We start from the raw sequence: 23,885 nt of genomic DNA, 5'->3' as shown, positions 1-23,885 counted from the left end.
AGTATCGCTGTTACTGTAAGGGTCACACCTAGTGATGGCAGGGAGTTGACTGGGGGTGTCTGGGTGACCACATATATGCAAGGCATGTGTTCTGTTAATGAGACATATTCTCTCTTTTTTTTTTTTTCCTTTTTTTGGGTCATATCCGGCGATGCACAGGGGTTACTCCTGTCTCTGCACTCAGGAATTACTCCTGGCAGTGCTCGGAGGACCATATGGGATGCTGGGAATCAAACCCGGATCGGCCGCATGCAAGGCAAACACCTTACCCGCTGTGCTGTCACTCCAGCCCCTGTGAGACATATTCTTGTGCCCTCAAAGTATATGTTAATAAGTGAAGGAAAATCCTTAAACAAGCAGCAGAGTGTTATGTACAGACTGCTAACAACTTGTGTTCAAAACCAAGAAAATGGATGGGGCTGGAGAGATAGTACAGCAGGTAGGGTGCTTGCCTTGCATGAAACCTACTCAGGTTTGATTCCCCGAATTGCTTCCCTTATGGCCCCTGAGGACCACCAGGAGTGATTCCTGAGTGCAGAGTCAGGACTTAGCCCTGAGCACCCTGGGATATGGCCCACAAACAAACAGACAAACAAACAAAGCCCCAAATCAAAAACAAGAAAATGGCTGGAGGGATAGTTAAGCCAATATCTTTACTCACACACAGCTGACCCGGGTTCAATCCTCGAAATTCCTGAGCACCCCATACCAGGAATGACTCCTCAGCACAAAGCCAGGAGTAAGCCCCCAAAACCAAAACAAAACAAAAGGAAATTCAAATGTAAAGGGTGAGACATTTGGACCCAGACAAGATTAAGGGGGAGAGTAATGTTCCTAGTAGCAGCATGAGGACGGTTTCTTAGCACCTGTGTGTGGACTGGGGGCTGCAGGGCATGGGACCTGTCCCTGGGCTGGGTTCTGGGGAACATTTTTGGAATTCATTTCCTTTATTTTTTATTATTATTTTTAAATAGTTTTTTTTTTTTTTTTTGCTTTTTGCTTTTTGGGTCACATCCAGCAATGCTCAGGGGTTACTCCTGGCTCTGCACTCAGAAATTACTCTTAGTGGTGTTGGGCAGCCATATGGGATGCCAGGGATTGAATTTGGATCGGCCGCATGCAAGGCAAATGCCCTACCCGCTATACTATCACTCCGGCCCCTGGAATTCATTTCCTTTAATGGTTTTATTGCAGTATAATTCACATGTTATATAAATCACCCATTTTGAGGGTTTTGAGTTAGATTCATAGCTGTGCAACCATCATGACAATTAATTGGAATTCATTTTCATCACTCTCAAGATGCATGCCACACTCACTAGCAGTCACGCCCCCGTCCCCCCACAGTTAGCCTGGCAGCCACAAAACTTTCTTTTTGTTTTGGCCACATCTGGTAATGCTCAGGGGTTACTCCAGGCTCTACACTCAGGAATTACTCCGGCAACGCTGGGGGGGAGGGGTCACATAGGATGCTGGGATTGAACCCAGGTTGGCTGCTTGCAAGGCAAATGCCCTACTTGGTATACTGTTGCTCTGGCCTCTGAACTTTTTTATTTGGTTGGTTTTTTTGAACCACACCCAGCATTGCTCAGGGGCTATTCCTGGCTCTGGGTACACTCAGGGGACTTAAAATATGTGGTGCCAGGGATTAAAACCAGGGTTGCAGCCAGCTAAGCTATAGGCAAGGCAGATGTCTTACCTCCTGCACTGTCTCTGGCCCCATGCTCCCCGTTTTTTTCCCCTCAAATGAGGAGATCATACTTAGAGGTACTTTGTTGGAGCCACACCTGGTGGTGCCAAATGAGGGATATGTGCAGGGCAGGGGATCAAACGTCAGACCTTGCTGGTCAAACCCAGCATCACTGGGGCTGAGAGATAGTACAGCAGGTAAGTTATTTGCCTTGCGTGTGGTTTACCTGGTTCGATCCCTGCATCCTATATTGTCCCCTAATACCATCAGCAGTGGTTCCTGAACACAGAGAGATAGGATTAACCCCTGAGCATTGCTGGGTGTGGCCCCAAAACAAAAAACAACAATAAAAGTAGCAAATTGTGTGATTTTATCTTTCCTACTTATGAGTAGCATTCCATTGGGTATATGTGCCATAGTTTCTTTAACCAGTCATCTGTTCTTGGGCACTTGGGTTATTTCCAGATTTTGGCTACTATGAATACAGCTGCAAAGAATATAAGAGTTATTTCAACTTTAATATTTTTAGTTTTGGACTACATTGGGAAGTGCAAGGGGCTTACTCCTAGCTTTGTATTCTGGAGTCACTCCTGGTGGTACTGAGAAAATCATACAGTACTGGAAATCAAGCCAGGGCTGTGCCATGTGCAAAGTGAATGTTTTACCCCCTATACTATTTCTCTCTGGCCCTAAAATGTTTTCAAATGTTTTAAATGCCCAGAGACCCTAGCAAGCTGTGGCAGTGGTTATCTCTTAGGGCTTGGGGTATGATTCACATTGGAGGTGGATCATTTCCTTTCTTTCTTTCTTTCTTTTTTTTTTTTTTCTTTTTGGGTTACACTGGTGATGCACAGGGGTTATACATGGCTCTGCACTCAGGAATTACTCCTGGCGGTGCTGGGGGACCCTATGGGATGTTGGGAATCGAACCCGGGTTGGCCGAGTGCAAGGCAAACGCCCTACCTGCTGTGCTATCACTCCAGCCCGTTTTTCTTTCTTTTTTTTTTTGATTCTTGGGATACACCTGACTGTGCTTTGGGTTTACTCTGGCTCTGTGCTCAGAGATCACTCCTGAAGGATGTTTGGGACCATCCCGGTTGCCGGGAATAGAACCCCAGCTTGCTGCATGCAAGGCAAGTGCCCTATCAGCTGTATTCTCTCTTCAGCTCCTCCCCGTTCTTTATATGCACTTTTACATGATTTTTAAAAATAATAATGTATTCCTTATATTAAAACTGATTAATGGACACATCTGCATCATAAATTTTTGTTTGTTTGTTTAGGGGCCACATCAGGTGATACTCAAGGTTTACACCTGGCTCTGCACTCAGGAATGACTCCTGGCGGTACTCTGGGGACCATATGAGGCTCAAACCTGGGTGACTGTATACAAGGCAAGCACTATATGCAAGCGATAGCACTACCTGCTGTACTATTGCCCTGGACTCCTAGATCATTTGGAAATATAGATCCGCTCTAAGCAAAATTAAAATCATCATTCGTCTTTAACTTTTTTTTCTGAGCCGCACTTGGCAGTGCTCAGGACTTACTCCTGTCTCTGTGCTCAGGAATCACATCTGGCAGGGCTTGGAGAACCATATGGAGTTCTGGGGATCAGAACTGGGTCCGTCACATGCAGGGCAAGCACCCTACTTGTTGTACTATTGCTCTGGTTCAAAATCATCAGTAATCTTCACTCCATAAACGCACCCCGTGGGCCTCAGAAGGCCGGGGCAGAGAACTTGGCTGCGAGCACACTCTCAGTGCTGGAGGTCCAGACATGCTCACCCCCGCCCCCAAGCCCTGTCTGAGCACTGCTGGGTGTGGTCCCCAAACCTAACCCCCAACCCAACCAACCAAAAGTAAGGACAGCAGTAACCCAGAGGTCAAGATTTCAGGTTCTGATAAGGCGAAATTGGATTCCAGTCCTGGCTTGCTGCTTTGGGACTGTGGTACTTGACATGTGAGAGCATCTTCCCTTGACCTCAGCCCTCCCTGCAAATGGGGTGGGAATGAGGTGTCCCCCGGATAGCTGCTGCCCTGTGCTCTGCCCTGACAGCTCTGGTCACTGGCGGGGATTCCTGAGGCCTTGGCGCTCTCACCACTCTCCCTGTCCATGTCTCTCTGTCCTCTTCAGATCAAAGAGGAGACATCGAGCTGACTGACAATGGGGACCGGGGGACATGTGTTGTCCCCCTCTGACTCACAAACCAAAGGGGAATGAGAAGGGGGCTCTTCTCCTCCCTCTCTCCCTTCCCTGGGAAATCCAACAGGTGGTGGGGCCCTGGCACTGGCCTTTGTGCAGGGGTGGGGGGCGGGGCCGGGGGAGGGGACTTTGGAGGGCTGGAGGGGCCCCATGTGTGTCTGGGAAGATGGATGACTTCATTACCATGTGAATCCTGGGAAAAGGCTGCAGGCTGGGTGGTGGGTGGGCGTAAGCTGGGCTGGGGGCTTGGGGTTCTCAGGCCTGGACCACACAGGGGCTGGAAAGGGGTCCCTGAAGCATCCTGAGGGACCCATTTAAAAAATATACAGTGATAGAAAATGGGATTTCCTCTCCTGTTTAACTTCTTATTTTAGGATGTCTCCATCCTGCGGGGATTAAGAGAGCACAGATTGAAAACAAAGAGATTTCTTTAAAGGCAGAGAAAAACTTTTTTTCTCTCCTCTCAGGCAACTTTCCCACTGAAGGCTGCACATTTGGGGCCTGAATGGTTCCAGGGGAGCCTTTCACAGCAGGGCCGCAAATCAGCATCTCTGTGGGAGCATTTCCCAGCAGGCTGAGCCCTGAATGGCCCTTTCATTCATGCAAAATATGTCGGAGGTAAATCCAGGGTGATTAGCAAAGAGCTGCAGGGCAAATTGGGAGAAGCCAGTTTTAGGCCTCTCTAAACAGAAACCAAACCAAGGTGCCATCGGTTTGGCCCAAGTGGATAGAATTGGTTGGGAAGCAGGCGGCAGGGCAGGGAGGGTTAGAAGGCTCAGAATAAGGAGAACACCAATGAGCAACTGTGCTGTGCCCATTTTGCAGATTAGAAGATAAAAGCTTCCTGTGAGCTGGCTAACTTGACATAGTGAGGGAGTGAAAATCAGAATTTCAAATCCTTGTTTTTTTTCTTTTCGGAAGGGGGGGTCACACCCAGTGATGCTCAGGGGTCAGGTGCTCAGGTGCTCTGGTTCTGTACTCAGGAATCACTCATGGTGGTGCTTGGGGGACCAAACCCAGGTTGACCGTGTGCAAGGCAATCGCCCTACCCACTGTACTATCTCTCTGGCCCCTCAAATCCTCGTTTCTAACCCAGAGTCCATGCTCTTTCTCTGAGGTCAGAGGAGAGGATACAGAGGCTCCTGCAGACACCAAGACTGGGAAGTGACACCGGCAGAGGGGAGCATGAAACACAAGACAAGATCCAGAACACACACACACACACACACACACACACACACACACACACAGAACATCAAATAGCGCCTAGTTAGAAACTTGTGAAATGATTGCCTTGAATACCTCATGGTGTGAGTCCTGGGTTCAATCCCATCACCACCAAGGCCGTCAACGATCCTTTCACTATCGCTAACACTCCCAGTGGCCTGTCACACACACCCAAGTGGGCATTTGCTCTCAGCCACACCAAGCCATCACTGTAGACCAGATCATGCCTTCACAAACACAAGTGGGTAGAAGTACATCTATGACGCTGTCCACGGACATTTCCCACGCCCGCACACTTGGACACTCACAGGAGAACATTCTCTCTCTCTCTCTCTCTCTCTCTCTCTCTCACACACACACACACACACACACACACACACACACACACGCGCGCGCGCGCGCGCGCGCGCGCGCGCGGGGTCTGTTGAGCAAAAAGGACCTGGGTCCAAGAGAAGGGTCCAGGGCGCCCCACCCCCACCCCTCACTTCACACCTTGCCTCTGGGTTTCTCTGGCCCCACCTCCTGTGACATGCATGTGTCCTGTGCCTCTTCCACTCTGCCACCCCAGCTGAGCCCTTTACCTGAGGGGGTGGACATTAGCTCCCAGCAGTGAGGGCACCAGGCACAGGGAGTACCTGAGCAGAACCCCAGAGGTGAAGTCTTCTCTTCTTTCTCTCCCAGAGCGGGTCCCAGGGCACAGGGCAGGGCCACCCCAGGGCACTGAGGAGCTTTAGCGTGGTGGGGAGGAAAGGCCTGTAAGCAAACCTCAGGGGCTCTCATCCACCACCTGGTCTCACTTTCAGATGCAGATGGATTCTCTGTCTTACCTGAAAAGGACTGAGAAGGCAGATGCTGCCAGGTATTGGGTGAGATGACAATTGGCCAAAAGGCAAAAGAAAGGTTACTAAAAGTGGAAACAAAATAGAAGTCAAAGGAGGATGGACTGCAGACAGGCTCTGAGTTTAAAATACAAAATAGGCCTGAAAATAACTGAAATCTTGGGACCAGATTTACATCAAGTAAGGTTCTTTCCTTACACACGGATGATCCGGCTTCCATCCCTGACATCCCATATGAGCACCTCCAGGAGTGATTCCTGAGTGTAAGGAACTCCTGAGTATTGCCAGGTGTGGCCCAAAAAGAAAAGAGAGAAAGATATCTTAATCTATGTGAAGGTATTAATAGCAGTAATCTATGGCTGGCAGAATATGCTGGGTTTTTTTTTGCATTTTGGGTCACACCCGGCAATGCACATGGATTACTCCTGGCTTTACACTCAGGAATTACTCCTGGTGGTGCTCAGGGGACCATACAGGATGCTGGGAATCAAACCCGGGTCAGCTGCGTGCAAGGCAAATGCCCTACCCACGGTACTATTGCTCCAGCCCTAGGAATATGCTGTTTTACTTCATAACTTCACACATTCTAATTTTCCATTATTTTTGGTGAGTGGGGGGGGGTCATACCTGACCATGCTCAGCGGCTACTCCTGGCACAGTACTCAGGACCAAGAGGTGCTAGGGATCAATGCCAGAGGTCCCACATACAAAACATGCATTTCAGCCTTCTGAGCAATTACCCCCACCCCATGTTCTAATTTTATTTATTTTTATTTCCAGGGTGGTGGGGTGGGGTGGTGGTTTGAGCCACACTCAGCAGTGCTCAGGGTTTACTCCTGGTTATGCATTCAGGAACCACTGCTGGAGTGCTTCGGGACCAGATAGGATGCCAGGGATCGAACCTCGGTAAGCACCCTACATCCTGCGGTATCACTCTGGCCCCATATTCTAATTTTCTATAAGGCATGGCTTCTGGATAACACAAGTTTTTGTTTTTGTTTATAGTTGCTGTTTTTTGGGAGTCATACACCTAGCTAGAGTGATAGCCCTGTGGTAGGGCGTTCGCCTTGCACAAAGCTGACCCGTGTTCAATTCCTCCGCCCCTCTCGGATAGCCTGGCAAGCTACCGAGAGTATCACACCCGCACAGCAGAGCCTGGCAAGCTACCCGTGATGTATTCAATATGCCAAAAACAGTAACAATGTCTCACCATGAAACGTTACTGGTGCCATTTGAGCAAATTGATGAGCAATGGAATGACAGTGACAGTGACTGTGACAGACCTAGCTGTGGTCAGGGATCACTCCTGGCAGTGCTTGGGGAACTGTATGTGGTGCTGGGTTGGCTGTGTGCAAGGCAAGTGTCTTATCCCTTGTACTCTCTCTAGTCCTAGAGAATTTAAAAAAAAAAAAAGATTTTTAATGGCACATGACAAGGGGGTAGTAGCTTCTTGTGGCCCAGAGTTTGGGAAGGTTCCCGATTGCTAATGTCAGGGCCTTTCTCCAAATTATCTCCTCTGGACAGTGGAGACTCAACAGGTGGGCCGGGCAGCAACAGGTGTACCTAGGGTGTGAACTGCAGCTGTTGCTGTGGCTTTTTAGTTTTAGTTTTTTTCTTTTTGGGTCACCCTGGTGATGCTCAGGGGTGGCTTCTGGCTCTGCACTCAGGAATCACTCCTGTCGGTGCTTGGGGTGGACCATATGGGATGCCAGGACTTGAACCCAGGTCGGCCCGTGCAAGGCAAACACCCTACTCACTGTCCCATTGGTCCAGCCCTGCTATTGGAATTCTTCCTGAAAGACTACACTGCCTAGTCCAGACTGGGCCATCCTGGGGCCTACAGTGAGGGGTGTGCTCGTGACTGGTGCAGGTTTCTGGGTGTGCACCTGGGTGTGTATTGCACAGGCTGCATTGCCCTGTGTGGGGGCATTAGGCATGTGCCCAAGCACCTGCAAAGAGGACCCCAGCCCTTCATCTGGGACTTTTGATTTTTTGTCTTTGGGCCATACCTAGCGATGCTCAGGGGGTACTCCTGACTGATCAGTCCTGACGGTGCTTAGGGGATCATATGGGATGCTGGCGATTGAACCCAGGTTGGCTGTATGCAAGGTAAATCCACTACCCGCTGTACTATCTCTCCAGCCCCTCTGCCTTAGCTAAAAGTTGCCAGAAGTTGAAACTTCTGATACTTGACTAGACCCAGGAACTTGAAGGGCCTTGCCACATTTTCGCTTGATTTTTCCCTCTCAGTTTTGGTGTTGAGGGCTCTTCCCAACTGACTTGGTGTTGGAGTCACTTTTGGAAGTGCTGGGGTCAAGCATGTCTCCAGGCTTTGCCCTCGACTCTTTTAGGCTATTTTGTTTGTTCGTGCCCTACCTGCTATTCCAATGCTCAGGCCCATCGCTTAGGATATTTTTGTTTGGTTGGTTTTGGGCCACACACACCCGGTAATGCTTAGGGGTTCCTCCTGGCTCTGCACTCAGGAATTCCTCCTGGTGGTGGGTGCTTGGCGTACCATATGGGAGTTCAACAGATTTGCATTCAGATCTCATCTTTGTCATTTGCAGGTGGGTTGTGAGCCTAGACAGGTATAAGATGCTTCCTTGGCCAGATGGAGTTCATCGTGAATATTTCTTTTTCCTTAAGGCTAAATTTGTTATTTGCACTTGTCTTTGGAAAATGTGGCCACCTGCAGAAATATTAGAAATACAAAAGATTACAAAGATCACATTTACAGCAGATTTCTTTCCAGGTCACCTAATTCCTGTTGTTGGCTTCAACTTTACCCCAATAGGAATTTTTTATACTTCTTCTAGACTCTTCTGTATGTATAGTTTGGAGGGCCACACCAGGCTGGTAGGAACAGGAGGAATAGTATCATTTATGGAGGCTTTTGGAGCCCCCCTTTCGGAGACTCATGAAGCTCCCTGGGAAGCGGTGATTGTGATTTAGTGGGAGCCTGGGCTCTAATGAAGGTCCCAGACTGGCCAGTTCAGCTGCCCCAGTGAGTGCCCTTATCTTTCTGGCTGGACCTTCAAAGGAGGAGAGGAAGTGGCAGGCCCAGAGTTCAGCAGACGGCTGCCCATCACTATCGTCCCATCTTCTGGGTAGGAAAACCAAGATAGTAGGTCCTGGAGAGATAGACAAGCTGGTGAGGCCCTTGCCTTGCATGTGACCGACCCAGCTTCAATCCCTGGTACTTCATAGGGTCTCCGAATCCTGCCAGGAGTGATTCCTGAGCTCAGAGTCAGGAGGAAGCCCTGTGCATCACTGGCTGTGACCCCCACCCTTGCCCCTACCAAAAAAAAAAAAAGAGGAAAACCAAGGTAGAAGGCCAGAAACTGCCCTGCGGTCCACGGCCCACGAGCTGAAATGCGCGTCCCCGTCTCACTGGGTGTGGAAATGAGAGCAGGGAAAGCGAGTGACCTGCTCCAGCAAAGGACCCTAGGAGGGCAGGGATCCTAGTAAGGCTCAGAACTAGTGTTGGCTTGAGGCCCTGCGGCAGCCGCCTGGACCCGCCCACGGGGGCGGGGCTCCAAGGCATCGGGCGGGGTTTCCGGCCCGTCCCCGCCCACGGGGGCGGGGCTCCCAGACTACGCCCCGCCCCCGCCCCCGCCGCCTTCCTGGCAGCGGCGGCCGTTTCCTGCCTGCGCGGCTGGGCGGGCGGCCGGCCCATCTGGCGGCCCCCACGGGGCGGCGCGGGGAGGCGGCCCAGACTCACTGGAGCCAGGCGCCGGCCGGGCGGGGTTGCGGGGGAGCCCTGCCCGCTTGGAGAGCCCAGGTGTGGCCGCGGCGGGGGCGGGGGCGGCGCTTTCCTTCCCGCTCGGCCCTTCCTGACGCGCCCGGGGCAGGATGCAGCCTTCCCGGCCTCGCGGCGGGAGAGGAGTGCGCACGCAGGGGGCAGCCGGGCCCTATCCGGTGCCCACTCCTTGGGAGACCCCGGCCAGCCGTGCCCACTTTCCGGAAGGTGTGTGTGCGGGGGGGCAGGGCCGGGTGGTGGATGTCTCCTTTCTTCTGTTTGATTAAGAACGACCGAGCTCGGATCCCTGCATCCCACCACCCCCCGCCCCCGCCCGTGGGAGCTGGACACCCCAGTCCTGCATCGGGTCCTGCATGTGACCCACAGGACAGCATCCAGTCCTCAGCCCGCAGACGTGCCCTGAGCAGAGTCAGCCGGGGCATGGGGCACGTGGGGGTTATGCTTGACCCCCCAGGGGCACTGCAGGGCTTCTTCCCCCCCCCCCCCATTGCAGGAGCGGTGGTCCTGGGAGGGGAGGGTCTTGGCCAGGTGCGCTGAGGCAGGACAGAGCCGGCCCTGCTCCAGCAGATGCGACTCTCTCCCCGCCGCCAGCCCCCTCCAGGAAAGGGACCCCAGAATCCGGGTACAAATCCTCCCTGTGCGATTAAAGTCTCTACTTGTTTCCTTTGTAAGTGAAAAAATGAGTAAAATAAAACCAAGACGAAAAAACAACAACAAAAAAACCAACGGAGGTTTTCTGCCTCACAGGGCTGTTACAACTATTAAATGTTTCTGAAATACATAGCATAATGCTAGACATATGTTAAATACAAATGAAATAAGTATGTTTTGGGGCTCTCTGCCCAGATTGGTCTTGCCCCCAGGGGCTCCCTCCCACCTACTATAACCCCGGAGCCTGCAGAGGCCTGGAGGAACCCCAAACAGATCAGGGGCAGAACACGGGGGCTTGGCGGCTGCTGCCCAGGAATCCACCCCCACTCTCCCGGGTGAGACTGGCGCCAGGCCCACCCAGAGCCCTGCCCAGCCGCCCACTCCCGCCTCCCCAGTGCGCAAGCCCGATCAGTGCCCGGCCTGGTGCCATTTTTCCATGGGACTCTGGTGGTGGCGGTTCACATCTGGAGTCTAGACTCGGAGGCTCTGCGGGCCGGGCCTACCGCCCGGGCGGGCCACGGCTGCCCGCTGTTTGCTCAGCTGAAGCTGGTTAATTGGAATTAGAGTGGCCGCTGTGGTGCTGGCTGGCCGGGCGGGCCCTGGACGGCCGTTGCCGAGGTCTGTGGAACATCTGGCCCCGCCAGGATGGTCATTAGGTGGCAGGCGCCCGGCGCCACTGCCACCTCAGGCTCCGCTGGGGGCCGGCGGTGACTCAATGAGGTCTTTGTAGGCCCCGGGCCGAGGAGCCAACCGCGCTGTGTGCCTGGGCTGTCTGCCCCATCTGCCGCCCTCAGAGGGGCCTTGTTCGAGGACCACATGGCCTCCCCTCTGGAGGCGGTGGAGCCGGTGAGGCCGAGAGCCCCGAGGTGCAGCGGCCCCCTCTTCCTTGCCTCGTAGCATCCCAGGAAGGCCCAGCGAAGGGTTCCTGTGCGCACGGGCCAGCAGCCGCAGCCCCGGGGTCTGGAGAGGGGCTGCGCCGCCCTGGTCTGCGGTGGCCAGCAGGCTCCCCTCTGCTCACGTCCGCACACCCGGACTGAGAATAGCACCTATGGTCTGAGGCGGCGGGCCTGGACTCCATGCCTAGAGAGATGACAGTGACACTTGATTCTCTGAGCTTACTTGTCCTTTAGCCAATCCAAACTCTGGGGAGCTTTCGGCCTCCAGCCTGGGTCTTGGGAAGGGGCGGGCTGGGGTTTGGAGACTTGAACCTGAGGCCGTGCCCTCTCACCTGTTTCTCAACCCCATGATCCTGTGCCAGGCAGGTGGGGAAGGGCCGTGCCCGTCCTCTCCTTGCCTGGTCCTCTGGGGGTTCTCCCGCTGGCCAGGGCTGCTGTCCGTCCTGGAGAAAGCCTGATGCTGCCTTCCCCAGACCCTCAGGCCTTTCTGGGGCTCGTGGCCCGGCCTCCCTGTGGGGATGGGGACACGCCTACATCAGGCTCCTCTGGACCGTGCAGGAGTCACTTTGGAAGGTCCCTGGCAAAACGCAGAACAGAAGTGATGGGCTTTGGTGTCCAGGCAGTCTCGAGTCCAGCATGCTCCTGCTGAAGCCACTGAGACCACAGAAGCTGCTCCCGCCGGCCCGGGAATTAATTGAAACTTCTCGGGGGCTGCAAGGCTCTGTCTGCCTCTGGCTTTCCGGATGCCTGTCCCGTGGGGCCAGGGCCGCTGCGCCTGGCACGGGTCCACCACACTCGTTTGCCCCGCTGGTGGGAGTGGCTGGTGCTGGGGTGAAGGGCCCAGAGCCCGTTCTGCTGGCCAGAGAGTGTCCTTGGGGTGCTCAGCTGACTGACTGGTCCATGCAGGGCCAAGACCTCGGGGCACAGAAGGGAGCAGAGGTCATGGCCTCACCCCAGACAGTGAGTCCAGAGTGCCCAGGACTGAGCACACTGAGAAGGTTTTTTGCGGAAGGGAAGACCCAGTAAATCCAACACAAGATGCGGGGGCGGCGAGTTCGGCCAGTACAGCGGCCCGTGGGGGCAATGGAATGAGTTTTTTTAATGGGAGGCAAAGTCAGTTCGCAATACAAAACCCTACAAAGCACACCCACTTTCCCCACCTGGCACCTGGGGGATGGGGACCGTAGGGGGCTTCCTTTGCCTGTGGGGGGTGGAGAGAGGCAGGGGCGGGCCAGCCCCACAGTCAGTCGGTCGGTCGTTGGTTGGTTGGTCAGTTGGTGGGTCTGTCGGTCAGCTGGCTCCCGTGCCGGCAGGCTGCACGTGCGTGCGAGGTCCCGCTGGCCGCTCTGGCTGCAGGTCTGGGCGCTGCCGTGTCACTTCTCCTTCTTCTCCAGCCCCTGCGACCCCGACGCCTCGGTGCCCTCCTTGGATTCTGTCACTGCTGCTGTATCCTTAGGATTGGACTCCTCGTAGCTGACCGGAAAGCAAGACAAGCAGAACATCAGGCTTAGAGGACGGGGAGACTCCTGTGTGACCGGCTGGTGGGCTGACCCTCCCAGGAAGCCCCTCGGCACATGGGAACGCCTGCCCTGCGGCCACCGCCTGCCTCTGACAGGAGGTATCTGTGCCCACAGTAGCCACGAGACAGCAAGGGCAGCGGCGAGGGGAGGAGAGGTCAGGCTCAGGCTGCTGCAGACCGGTGCTAGGCTTCCTGAACATTCCACCAGAGAGCAGTGGCAGGGGTGGCAGGAGAAAGGCCGGGAGACGGGCCGCCTCCCGGGGTGCAGGCGGGGGCTGGGGCAGTTCTCCCGGCAGGTGGCAAGGCGCCACGCTTGCAGGCGGACACCCTGGCTTACCTCTTACTATGGACTTCACTCATTGAGCAACTGAGTTCAAGCCAAGGCCAACAGCACATTTCCTCACCAGCTCCCCCCCCACCCCTCGAGGCAGGAATGTGCCCACTTAGGGATGAAGAAAGAGAACTCGGGGAGAGGAAAGTAACTTGCCCAAGGTCATGTATATACGCACAGTGAGGAGCAGTAGCAGCCCCACAGCCTGCACCCTCTCTCGGGAGCCCCACGTTCCCGGGGACACCCCAGGCCATGGCCCCCAGGCCCGGCCATGGACACCTGGCGGTGGCGTGTGGAGAGAGGGTCGTGCCACCCGCCCCAGGCAATGCTCCCTGGCCCGTGCCCTGGAGTTGGGTGGGGTCTGCCCTACCTTGGGCCTCGGGGCAGTGGGGGGAAGTGGGCAGGCGGACACCCGCTGGGCACTACATGGCGCTGGGGCTGTGCGGGCGCCGGCGGTGCGGGCCGGCCAGCTTCTGCTGCATGGAGTCGGCCAGGCTGGCAGGGGAGCCCGAGACCGTGGGGAAGTGGGTGAGCCTCGGGGTGTGAGGCAGGATTTCCGCCGAGGACTCGTAGCTGTGTGAGAGACAGACAGAGAGAGAACAAAGAGACGGAGAGGAGAGACTGGGGAGGGCCGAGCCTGCGGGCGTCAGGGCTGAGGGACACCACCCCCGGGGACCCCATGCAGCTGTGCAGGAGGCGGGGCGCGTGAACCCCAGAGGCCCACGCCAACAGGCGCGTGCTAGCACAGAGGGCCTGCGCCACCCGGGCTTGTTCATGGGGGGGTGCAGGCGCCTTGAGGGGGGCCAGTGACAGGGCTGGGCTGCCCTTGGGCAGGTGGGCCCACAGGGAAGGGAGGACTGAAGGAGACAGCAGGAAAGGAGAAGTGGTGGGCAGGGAAAAGAGGGGCCTGCCTGCGCTCACTGTGCCCCCAGCTCCTCAGGCCTGCACAGGGCGGTGGGGGGCACTGGTCGGCAGAAGACACTCAAAGCCGAGCTGGTAATCGGGGGCCGAAGCTGGGAGGGGGGAGGCCCCCCTGGCCCCAGGCTCACCCCCAGCCGTGCCTCTGAGTGTGTGGGGCTGCAGGCGGGCGGGCGGAGAGCCCGGGCTCAGGGCAGGGCAGAGGCAGGTGCGGGGGAGGGTGAGTCACGGGTTCCCTGCAGGCAGCCAGGTGCACCGAAGGCCCCCGCAGGCGCTCGGAGGGACGACCGGGGCCAGGCAGGTGGAGCGGGGTTGCGGGCCCCCAAGTGGGCAGCTTCCAGCTATTTCTGGGTCCCTGGCAGGCGGGTCTGGGGGTGTCGGGGAGCAGACACCTGTCGGCGTCACGAACTCGGGGGCAGGGGCGAGGCTGTGCACAGGGCGTGGCAGGTGTGCGTGTGGCTGCAGGAAGGAGCGTGTGCAGCTGTGCGGGACCTGCCGTGTGGGGGCTTTCTGCCAGCCAGGGCCCTTCTCCTCTTACTCAGATGGGAGGACCGAGGCGCGCGTGCACGGGGGCGGGGGGGGGGGGTCCTGACGTCACCGGGCAGCAGAGGAGGGTGGGGACGGGGCAGTGAGCCCAGAGACAGTTCCGGCTGCTGCCCTAAGCCAGGTGCCCCAAGCGGCAACAGACACTGCAGGGGATAGGAAGGCCCCGCCCGGCCTTACCTGAACATCTCTGTCACTTCCCCCTTGGCCAGTGCCACCAGGACGGGAAAGCCGATGCAGGCGGGGACCAGGTAGAGCAGAGCTGGCTGCGGAAGGACGGAAGGACGGGGCAAGTGAGGGGGCGGGCGGGGCACTCACCTGGGCCCTTTGCTGGGCGTGGCGGCTCCGCCCTCTCAGGAACACAGGGAGCCCCCAATCTGCCCAGCACCCCTGCCTGGGTGCAGCCTATTCCCAGAGAGCCTCAGTCCTTCGGTGGGGACTAAGAGGGACATGGCTCTGCCAGGACTCGCCCAGGGGGCCAGGCTGAGCCTGTGTGTCAGAGACGTCAGCGGGGCCGGGGGAACACCACAGGCCTCCGAGGAGGAGGATGTCACGGTGTCCCGGCCCTCAGCCGTGCCGACTCAGAGCGACTCTCCTCAAGCACCCGGCCCAGGTGCAGCCCCGCAGGCGCTCAGTGATCCCTGAGGTCTGAAGCCCCCAGAAGTGACCCTTGCGTCCTCCTGTAACCTGCCCGGACCCGCCCGCCCGTCTCCTGGTCACTGGCGGCAGGCCCCCGCCCTGCAGAGTCTGGGGTGCTGGCCTGGCTGTGAGCTGCAGGCAGGCCCGTCCACTCGCCATCCCGCTCCCGGGGCCTGGCACGCAGAAGCCGGCCCGGCCAATTCTGAGCAAATGGCTTCAACGCGGGGGCTCAGGACGGCCGCCTGGGAGAGGACACTGTGCCTGGCCGGGGCTGGACGCCATGAGCATCCCTGCCGGCCCTGCGTGTCAGGACCCACGTTTCCTAGAGGAGCTGGCGGAGGCGGGGGAATGAGCTGCCCGAGGCCCCAGAGCGTGGGAAAGTAGCGGAGCTGGGGCTCAGATCGGACAGCCACGCCTCCCCGCCGCCCCCCACGGCTGCAGGGCCCGGCTAGGAGTTAGGTTCTGGGACAAGACTGATGTCGCTCACAGTGACACAGGCCCACACCAAACCTGGCAGAGGCAGCCAAAAGCAGGACTCAGCAAAACTTACAACCTCAAGTGCATCTACTAGAAATGAGCAAAGCAGGCGGTCTAAGCTCCCAAGTCGGGTAAAGCTAGGGAAAGGTAAAACAAAACAACCCCCCCTTCCAAAAAAAACCAAAACCAAAACAAAACAAAAACCAACAAAAAACAAAACCAAAACCCCCGAGGAAAAAGAAATGAAGGCCGAAGCAGAAATCAATGAAGTAGAAAATGGAACAAACACAAACGTACTAAGCGATATTTCCGAAAAGTCGATCTCCTCATACCCATTTCATAGATGAAGAGGCTGAGGACAGGAGGGAAAAGGCTCTGCCCTAATCACACAGCCGGGCAGGATGTGCGCGCAGGCTCCTTGATCGCTAAGTCCAGCATATTCTCTTCGCTGCGGCTATGCTGGCAAAAGAGAGGGCTTTCCAGGGAGGGGGGAGGGAGAGGTCAGGCCCCCTCAAGCCCACCTCGCAGCCACCCTGGAGCTCCTCTGGGAGTCCACCTGTCCTCTGCCTTGGGAGCGGAAACAGCTTCTGCTTTGTTTGTTCTGTTTCTGAGGGCCACACCCGGTGGTGCTCTGTGATGCCCGGGAGGTGCTCAGGGCCCCTGCGAGGCAAAGTGCTCAGGGCCCTGCGAGGCAAATGCCCTGCCCGCTCATTTATCTCTCTGGAGCAAAACAGTTTTGCTGAGGGGGCGGGGGGCTTTACGGGTGGTGAGGGGACTCCCGAGAGAACAGGGAGCGCTTCTCCGGCGGGGACACGGGCTACCCCCCCCCGGGCGGGAGGCGGCTGAGAGTTCTCTGCTCTCAAAGGACGAGTTGAGGCCTCCAGAGAAAATGAGAAGGAGTGGGTGGGAGGCCCAGCGGGGGTTGGGGAGCTGGGCCGCCCCCATGCCCCATCTGCCTGGGCTTTGTGGTGTGGCCTTGGCTACAGCACTTCCCTCTGCGCCCCAGGCCCAGGGTTCTCCCGAGCTTGCACTGTGGGTGGGGCTTCCGGCCAGGCTCACAGACCAGGTGACCCCATCAGGAAACCATCGCCTGCGGCCAACGGAGAAGGAGATGGCAAGACAATTCCAGCAGCTGGCCACATGGAAGAGGGTGGGGGGAGCCGCAGGGGAGCGCACGGGCTGGGAGCAGAGGCGAGGGGCCCCTGGACTGCAGTCAGACCCCCTGGAGGTCTCCTGTCCTCTCCCCAGCAGGAACCCGCCCTCTCCTTGGCCTCCTGCAGTGTAGCCAGGGACCAGTGCAAGCCTGCCACCTGGTGGCCTCCTGGGGAATGGCTCCCGGCCTGGGCGACCGCAAAGGGCTGAGCCGAGTCTGGCTGGCCTCCTTGCCAAACGCAGATCACGCTCAGTGCGCAAGATCCCCGTGACTCTTTGGAGCAGAAATGAAGGGGAGGTGGTTCCCACTGGCTTTTGCTCTGCCCCACTTGTTCTTCTACAGAGAATACCAGGGTCAGGCGGGGACTCAAGAGTGCTGGGGAGCATCCTTTGCGTGCAGGAGCCCCTGATTTGATCCCTGACGCCGTGGGCCCCCTGAGCACCACGAGGAGCAAACCCCAAGATGGGAGAAGCTCCCAAGCACTACCGGGTGTGGCCCCCAACTCCTCTCCCTCCATGACCTGATGCCCACTGTGCAGACACTGTGACCTAGAACTACCGTAAGGACTGAATGCGTTAGTGAGCAGAGCACTTAGCTGAGGGCCTGCAGAGAGCGAGCAGCCTGGTGATTAACTCAAAGGGGCCCTGGGGAGAAAGGGCTGAGGGGAGCACTGCCAGGGCCTGGACACTCACTGCACGTCCACAGCGGCCCCTCTTTCTTGTTCTTTTGATTCCGGGGTCACACCCAAGCAGTGCTCAGGAAAACGCACAGTGCCGGGGCTTACCTGAACCCGGATTCGTGGAAGCGTCTGCGTGGAGGCAAACGCTTATCTCCCCAGCCCTGGTTTTTGTGAATCTATGAGGGACGTTAGCCCAGCGAGCAGGGGAGTCTGGCCTCACGCCAGGAGCCAGCAGGCCCAGAGTGTGGGCGAGGGCGGAGCCCTGGTCCCACCACGCGCCCATGGGAGACACCTGAGCTCATCTCCCACCTCTGCGGGCCCCTTCCGAAGGACTGAGCGCAGCCTGGCACCTGGGAAGGCCTCTTCCTTTTTGTGGTGGGACTGAGATTGGAACTGGGGGCTCCTGCAAGTGAAGCCAGCCCGTGCTCCCTGGGCCAGCTCTGCCCTACCCCGGCCAGTGACCCCTCCGGCCACACGGGCGGCTCCTGCCCAGCTGCCGTCTCTCAGGGGCAGGCCAGCACTCAGTGTGGTGGAGGGCAAGTGACGGCAAGGCGGGTGGGCACTGGGCTGAAACACCCAACACCCACCCCGCCCCCTTTTCCACTGGCCTCCCCACATCTGCTGCCTCTGGGGCCAGGGGACGCTAACAGGCCCGTGAGATGTGGGCAAAAACTTGCTGAGGATCCTGGAAAAGGCCCCGCACTCCTGACAAGGCGCCAGGCGCAGCTAATGTCCCCATCCCACCCACACGCGTCTGCTGCCCGCAGTGGCGGCTGCCTTGTGACATGGAGGAAAGTCCAAGAGGATCACGGCCGTGCTTATGGACGCCCCTGGGTACCGCCCGGCTCTGCACTGCTGGCCACCTGCAGTGACCTCGCCCTGCAGCCCGCCCCGGGGACCCACTGAGTCCCGCCGTGCTCACCTGGGCATGCTTGAAGATGTGCATGATGAAGATGGTGAGGCCCAGGCCAAAGATGTAGGCGGCAAAGCTGGTGTAGAAGTAGGTGTGGGTGTTCTTCTTCAGGCTTCCAGGAAGGTGGGGGGCGGGGGAGAGGGGAGGCAGGTCAGTACTGGAGAAGCAGCGACCCGGAGTGCGGCGGGGACCCCAGGAGCCTGGAAGTAGGCGGGGGCATCCTAGTGTGGCCCCCAACTGTCTTTGAACCTGGAACCTGTCACCCCGCTTTCACGCCACCCCCCACCGTCTGTTCACTCGGGGGCAAAATGGGAAAACCACAAGCTGTCTCCCCAGGGCTGTGCATGTCAAACAGCTTAAACAAAACAACACCCAGCACCCAAGGCCCAAGAGAGTGGCTGTATTTTTAGGCAGTGCATGAATCACCCAGAACTCGTGGGAGGAAAAAAAAAAAAAATTCTTGGTCCACTCCCCAGGGATTCTGCTCTAACAGGTCCCGGGCAAGCGCCAGGAAATCTGCATTCTGAAAACCTCAGGTGGCTACGACACACTGGCAGCTCAGGCTCTGAGATGCGGGAACTGTGTCTGCACGGGGCGGGGGCCCTGCTCAGCCCTGCCCTCACCCCTCTGTCCTCTGCTGAGAGAGCTCCACAAGCCCACCCGGGCCCAACCTTCTCTGAGTGGCCCAGGGAACTAACTCGCCACCCCTCCTCTGTGCCTGGTGCGGCAGCTGCAAGCACCCCAACAGCGCCCCCTGGGGGAAGCCTCTGGGAGTGCGGCAGGGATCCTGGAAGCGGCTCTGCCCAGCTGGTCTAGCCTAGCCGCCAAGTCCGTGCCTTGCCGTGTGCTGGCGGCGAAACCTGCCTCACCTGCAAGACGTGGGGTCTCTGCATGGGCACAGGTGGAGGAGAGTGCCGGGGTGTGTGTGTGTGTGTGTGTGTGTGTGTGTGTGTGTGCGTGTGAGCGTCCTGGGAGTGACTGTTAATAATGGTGGGGGATGTGAGTGGGCAGAGCCGAGGTGCCATGCACACGGGGGTTCGGTCTCACACCTCTCCTGGCCCCTGGCCACACTACTGCTGGTTCTGCCTCGATGGGGACACATGGAGACAGAGCAAAGCTCTTAATCCCCTCAAGACCAAGCACCCACTCACGCCCTCCACGCACACCTTTCCCTATTTTTTGTTTTTATTTATTTTTGGGGGGAGGAGGGTACATACCCAGCAATGCTCAGGGCTTACTCCTGGCTCTGCACTCGGGAATCATTCCTGGTGGTGCTCAGGGCACCACGTGGGGAGCCAGGGTCCGAGCCTGGGCCGGCTGCATCTCGGGAAGAGCCCACCCGCTCCACTACCCTCTGGCCCCACCTTCCCCGTTTCAGCTGCAGAACTGAGCTGGCCTGCTCTCCTCTCCCCAGTGCTCACTTCCTACAATGGGGCGAGACACAGACAGGGCCTGAGTCGGGACACTACAGGGCTGGGGGCCGGGAGGGGCATGTTTCTCTGTGTGTATGCTGGTGGGGGGGCCCCCCGAGGGGCAGAGTTTTCAGCTTACTTACCTGATGTCAAAACGCAGCAGCAAGGCGATGAAAATTCCTGCGGGGGGAGAGCGTGCGTAAGAGGGGTGCAGAGACTTCCCGCGGAGCCCGGAAGGGGCGAGACAGGAAGCAGCCGGCCACCAGGCCCCTGGGCTGTGCAGGGGGGAGACATGATGTGCCGACCGGGTTCAATCCTTACTACTGTATCCGGTCTTCAGGCCAACTGAAGGTGATCCCAGGGGTCGGAATAAGCCGTCAGCACCGTCAGGCGTGGCCTAGCCTCCCCCGACACTCCCAAAACATAGCTTGCCCAGTTGTGGAACCAGTGCCGTGGGCCACAGGGGTGGCCGCTACCCCATCTGTCCAGCCTCGGCCCACTGGGAAGCAGCTTTGGCGCCGTGGTCTTGCCAGCATGGCGGTGGCAGCACCGGGCTGCGTGTCACTGGCCTGTCCACCCTCAGGCCCCCCACGCAGATGCTGCTGCTGTTCAGGAGCCCGGCGCGGGGCGAGGGCACGGCCGCTGACCGTGGAGACACCAGCACTGGAAGTGCACAGGTGGGAGGGGGAGCTTCCTGTGTCATCAGCTCTCAGGGGGCCCCGAGGGGGGGAGATGTGGGCAGCGAAGGAGGAGGGGCTCTTTGCGGGGGGGCCATGTGCAGTCGTCTGAAGGGAGAGGCCGGGAAGGCTGCAGTCCTGAGCAGCAGCAGCTGACGGTGGCTGCACGGGGCGCTGCGAGCCAGGCCCCTGGCCAGGATGGAGGGGCCACCCGTGGGAAGGGTCTCGGTGGGGGCACCCTGGAGGCAGGTTTTCTTCCTTTTTTATTTTTTTAAAAGAAATTTTCTTTTCTTTCCTTCTACTTTTTTTGTCACACCTGGTGATGTTCAGGGGTCACACCTGGCTCTGCACCCAGGAACTTCTCCTGGTGGAACTAGGGGGCCACACAGGATGCCGGACTGAAGCCGGGTTGGCCGTGTGAAGGCAAACACCCGACCTGTGCTATTCTCTCTCTGGACCCGAGGCAGGTGTTGTTTTGTACTTTTTTTGGGGGGGAAGGGGTCACACCCGGTGATGCTCAGGGCTGACTCCTGGCTATGCACTCAGGAATCATTCCTGGCGGTGCTCGGGGGTCCATATGGGATGCTGGGAATCGAACCCGGGTCGGCCGCGTGCAAGGCAAACGCCCTACCCGCTGTGCTATCGCTCCAGCCCCATTGTTTTGTAGTTTGGGGGCCACGACTGGCAGTGCTCAGGGCTCATTCCTGGCCCTACGCTGAGCCTCCTGGAAGGGCCTTCCCTCTGCTCTCCACACCACCCCCTCGAGCCCAGGCCCCAGCGGCTGCAGCCCCTGAGACACAGCCTCTCTCTGACTCATCTCTGGGAGCCAGACAGGACAAGGGCCAATTCTCATCAGTCTCAAAAACTAAAGCTTGCAAAGGGGCTGGGTGTAGCGGTGCACAGGGCAGGCAGGGAATGAACGGGTGGGCGGGGCAGCAGAGCGGCCTCTCTCCGTGCTGGGCGCCCCCTGGTGGCTGGATTCTCCAACCAGCTCCGGAACAAGGCTCTGCCCAGAACTCTGAGGCATCTTCAATCGGAGCCCAGACCCCCGGGTCTCTGAGAGGGCAGGGGCTCTGTCAGAGGCTCCGGGCGGGTGCAGTCAACTGACATCTACACACCCGCGGAGAGGCGGAGGTATTTTGCAGGGATGGAGGGAGACGGATGCTCCGTGCTTGCCTCGACAAGCACGCGGGGTGTCGGAGCGTGGAGGCCCTGAGAGAAGCCAGGGGCTTGCTGGGCCTCAGGTTCCTGTTCCTTTTGGCCACACCAGGTGCTGCTCCAGGCTCACTCCCCGCTCTGTGCTGAGGTGATTGGGGGATCATCTGTGGTGCCAGGAAATGAACTGGAGCCATACATGGGCAAGGCAAGCACCTAAACTCCCGCGCTATCTCTCTGGCCCTGAATTTTTTTTCTTTTTTGGGGAGTGGCTTTTTGGGCCACACAAACACCCCACCCACTGTACTATCGCTCTGGCCCTCTGAATGGTTTTGTTTTTTTGGGGTCACACCCTGCAATGCCAGGGTTACTCCTGGCTCTGCACTTAGGAATGACCTCTGGCAGTGCTCAGGGGACTATATGGGATGCTGGGGATTGAACCCAGGTCAGCCACATGCAAACGCCCTACCCGCTGTGCTATCGCTCCTGAATGTTCTTGTAAGCAGGCCTCAGGGTGGGGGCAGGGGTGGGGCTTCCAGGCCTGATTCCGAGTCCCTGGGCCCAGGAGTCCAGGTTCGGAGGCCGCTGCCCGGACACCAAGCCCACACCTGCAGGTGCAGCGCCCGGAGCCCTGGCCACGTGGGGGCCTGCAGAGGAGTCACCCGCCCTAACCCTTTCCCGCTGCCCTTCCGCGTGGGTCCCCTTCTTCTTACGCCCTGGGCCCCCGCCCAGCCTGGTCACCTGGAATGACGATGTCTCCAAGTCCCAGCATGGCGAAATTGTCGGCGTCCAGGCCCTTTTCCAGCAGGTCCTGGGGAAACACCACTGCAGGGAAGGGCAGGGGCAAGAGTCAGCCAGAGCCCCCGCCAGCCCCAGCCCCCACTCTGCAGAGCACAACCAGGGTTTCTGGGTGGGGAGGCGAGCGCGTGCAGCCGGGCTGCAGTTAGAGGGAAGAGCCCAGGGCTGCTGGGGCCACAGCTGAGTTTGCTAACGGGCTGAAGCTCCCGGCGCACGGGCCCCGCCTCGCAACGGGCACCGCCCGGGGCACGCGCCACTCGACACTGATGTCTGACAGGCTCCCGGATCATGGACCCCCACGGGAGAAAGGGGCCACACAGGCACATTCCGCGCTCCAGGCCCTCCCCTGCAAGTCCTGCCGGTGGACGTGTTTGGATACACAGAGATACAGACGGGGAGAAATGTCTCACTCGGGAGGAGCTGTTTCCGTGCAGCCCCGGCAGAGAGCGAGCCACCTGACGGTTAGAGGCCCTGCGGTGGCTGTGAACAGGCCACGTAACGGCTCTGTGCCTCAGGCTGCTCACCTGTCAAGTGGGTACAACAGCTTTCACTCCATCTACTGCGGGGAGGTTCAGCGACTCGCAAGCCGGGGAGCGGTTCGCCCCCTGCCTTCGTTACCAACCCAACCCCAAATGTGGCCGGCCGGGGCAGCCTCCCGGGGAGTGTGGGTGCGTGGCTGGGGGTTGCATGGGGGCAACACTCTTTGGAGGGGCCGTGGCCTTGAGGCCTGCTGGGGAGCCAGAGCGAGACCAGCCACACCTGCCTGCTGCCAGGAGCCTGGGCTCTCCCGGTGCTCCCCGCCCCGGCCCCCGGCCCCTGGCGCTGCCTTTGTCTCTGGGCCTGAGATGAATCAGGCTTCCCTCCCAAGCCTGTTGCGCTTTCCCCAGCCCCCCACAACAGTCTGGGTTTGGCAGGGGGTGGGGGGGGAAAGAACCCTCTGATCAGAGACCAGGAGCTCCCCACTCCCCCACCTTCCGCCTACTGCTGGGACTGTGGCAGGGGAGTGAGTGACATCTAGGCTCTCGCTGACCCTGCGCAAGCACGTGCTCGGAGGGGTGTGTGGGAACCGTCACAGGGGCCAGGCTTCCTGAGACCCGCAACAGCGGCCACAGGAAGACCCAGACGAGCAAGGAGCGGAGCTCCGGGTGACAGTTCCCCGCATGCTGCACTGGATCTACAGGCTGGGGTCTTGGGCAGTGGCCGCGTGGGGGCGAGCTCAGGGGGCGCTCTGAGCAGGGAGGCCGGGCTGGCGCGGGGGGGCACTCACTCACATTTTATCGGTGCCTCAAAGGACTTGGCGACGGTCACCATCACGTTGGTGCCAAACACCTGTGAGAGGGGAGGAGAGATGGGGTGAGGCCGGGCCAGGGTGGGCCCTGGACAGAGCCGAGGCCGAGGCTCA

At 58.4% G+C, this 23,885-nt stretch overlaps 1 protein-coding gene across 4 annotated transcripts in view; it reads right to left on the bottom strand.

Moving 5' to 3' along the window:
* Window positions 1–10,450: 10,450 nt before the first annotated feature.
* Window positions 10,451–23,885, bottom strand: part of HM13 (histocompatibility minor 13) — a 36,233-nt gene continuing 22,798 nt past the window's right edge. For 2 of the 4 annotated variants that reach the window (XR_008630170.1, XR_008630169.1), the window contains 7 exons: window positions 23,755–23,812; window positions 22,427–22,510; window positions 19,997–20,033; window positions 18,451–18,553; window positions 14,761–14,846; window positions 13,490–13,692; window positions 10,451–12,742 (listed from right to left, as the gene is read on the bottom strand). Coding sequence is in view for 2 of the 4 variants with exons in the window: in XM_004612594.3 (XP_004612651.1) it covers window positions 12,643–12,742; window positions 13,546–13,692; window positions 14,761–14,846; window positions 18,451–18,553; window positions 19,997–20,033; window positions 22,427–22,510; window positions 23,755–23,812 (615 nt within the window). In the remaining 2 variants the exon portion in view is untranslated. The remainder of the gene's footprint in view (window positions 12,743–13,489; window positions 13,693–14,760; window positions 14,847–18,450; window positions 18,554–19,996; window positions 20,034–22,426; window positions 22,511–23,754; window positions 23,813–23,885) is intronic. The other 2 variants (XM_004612594.3, XM_004612596.3) reach the window with 2 other exon arrangements.

The sequence above is a fragment of the Sorex araneus genome, chromosome 5 (assembly GCF_027595985.1).
Source record: "Sorex araneus isolate mSorAra2 chromosome 5, mSorAra2.pri, whole genome shotgun sequence".
NCBI lineage: Eukaryota > Metazoa > Chordata > Mammalia > Eulipotyphla > Soricidae > Sorex > Sorex araneus.
This window is presented reverse-complemented; position numbering and strand designations above follow the sequence as displayed.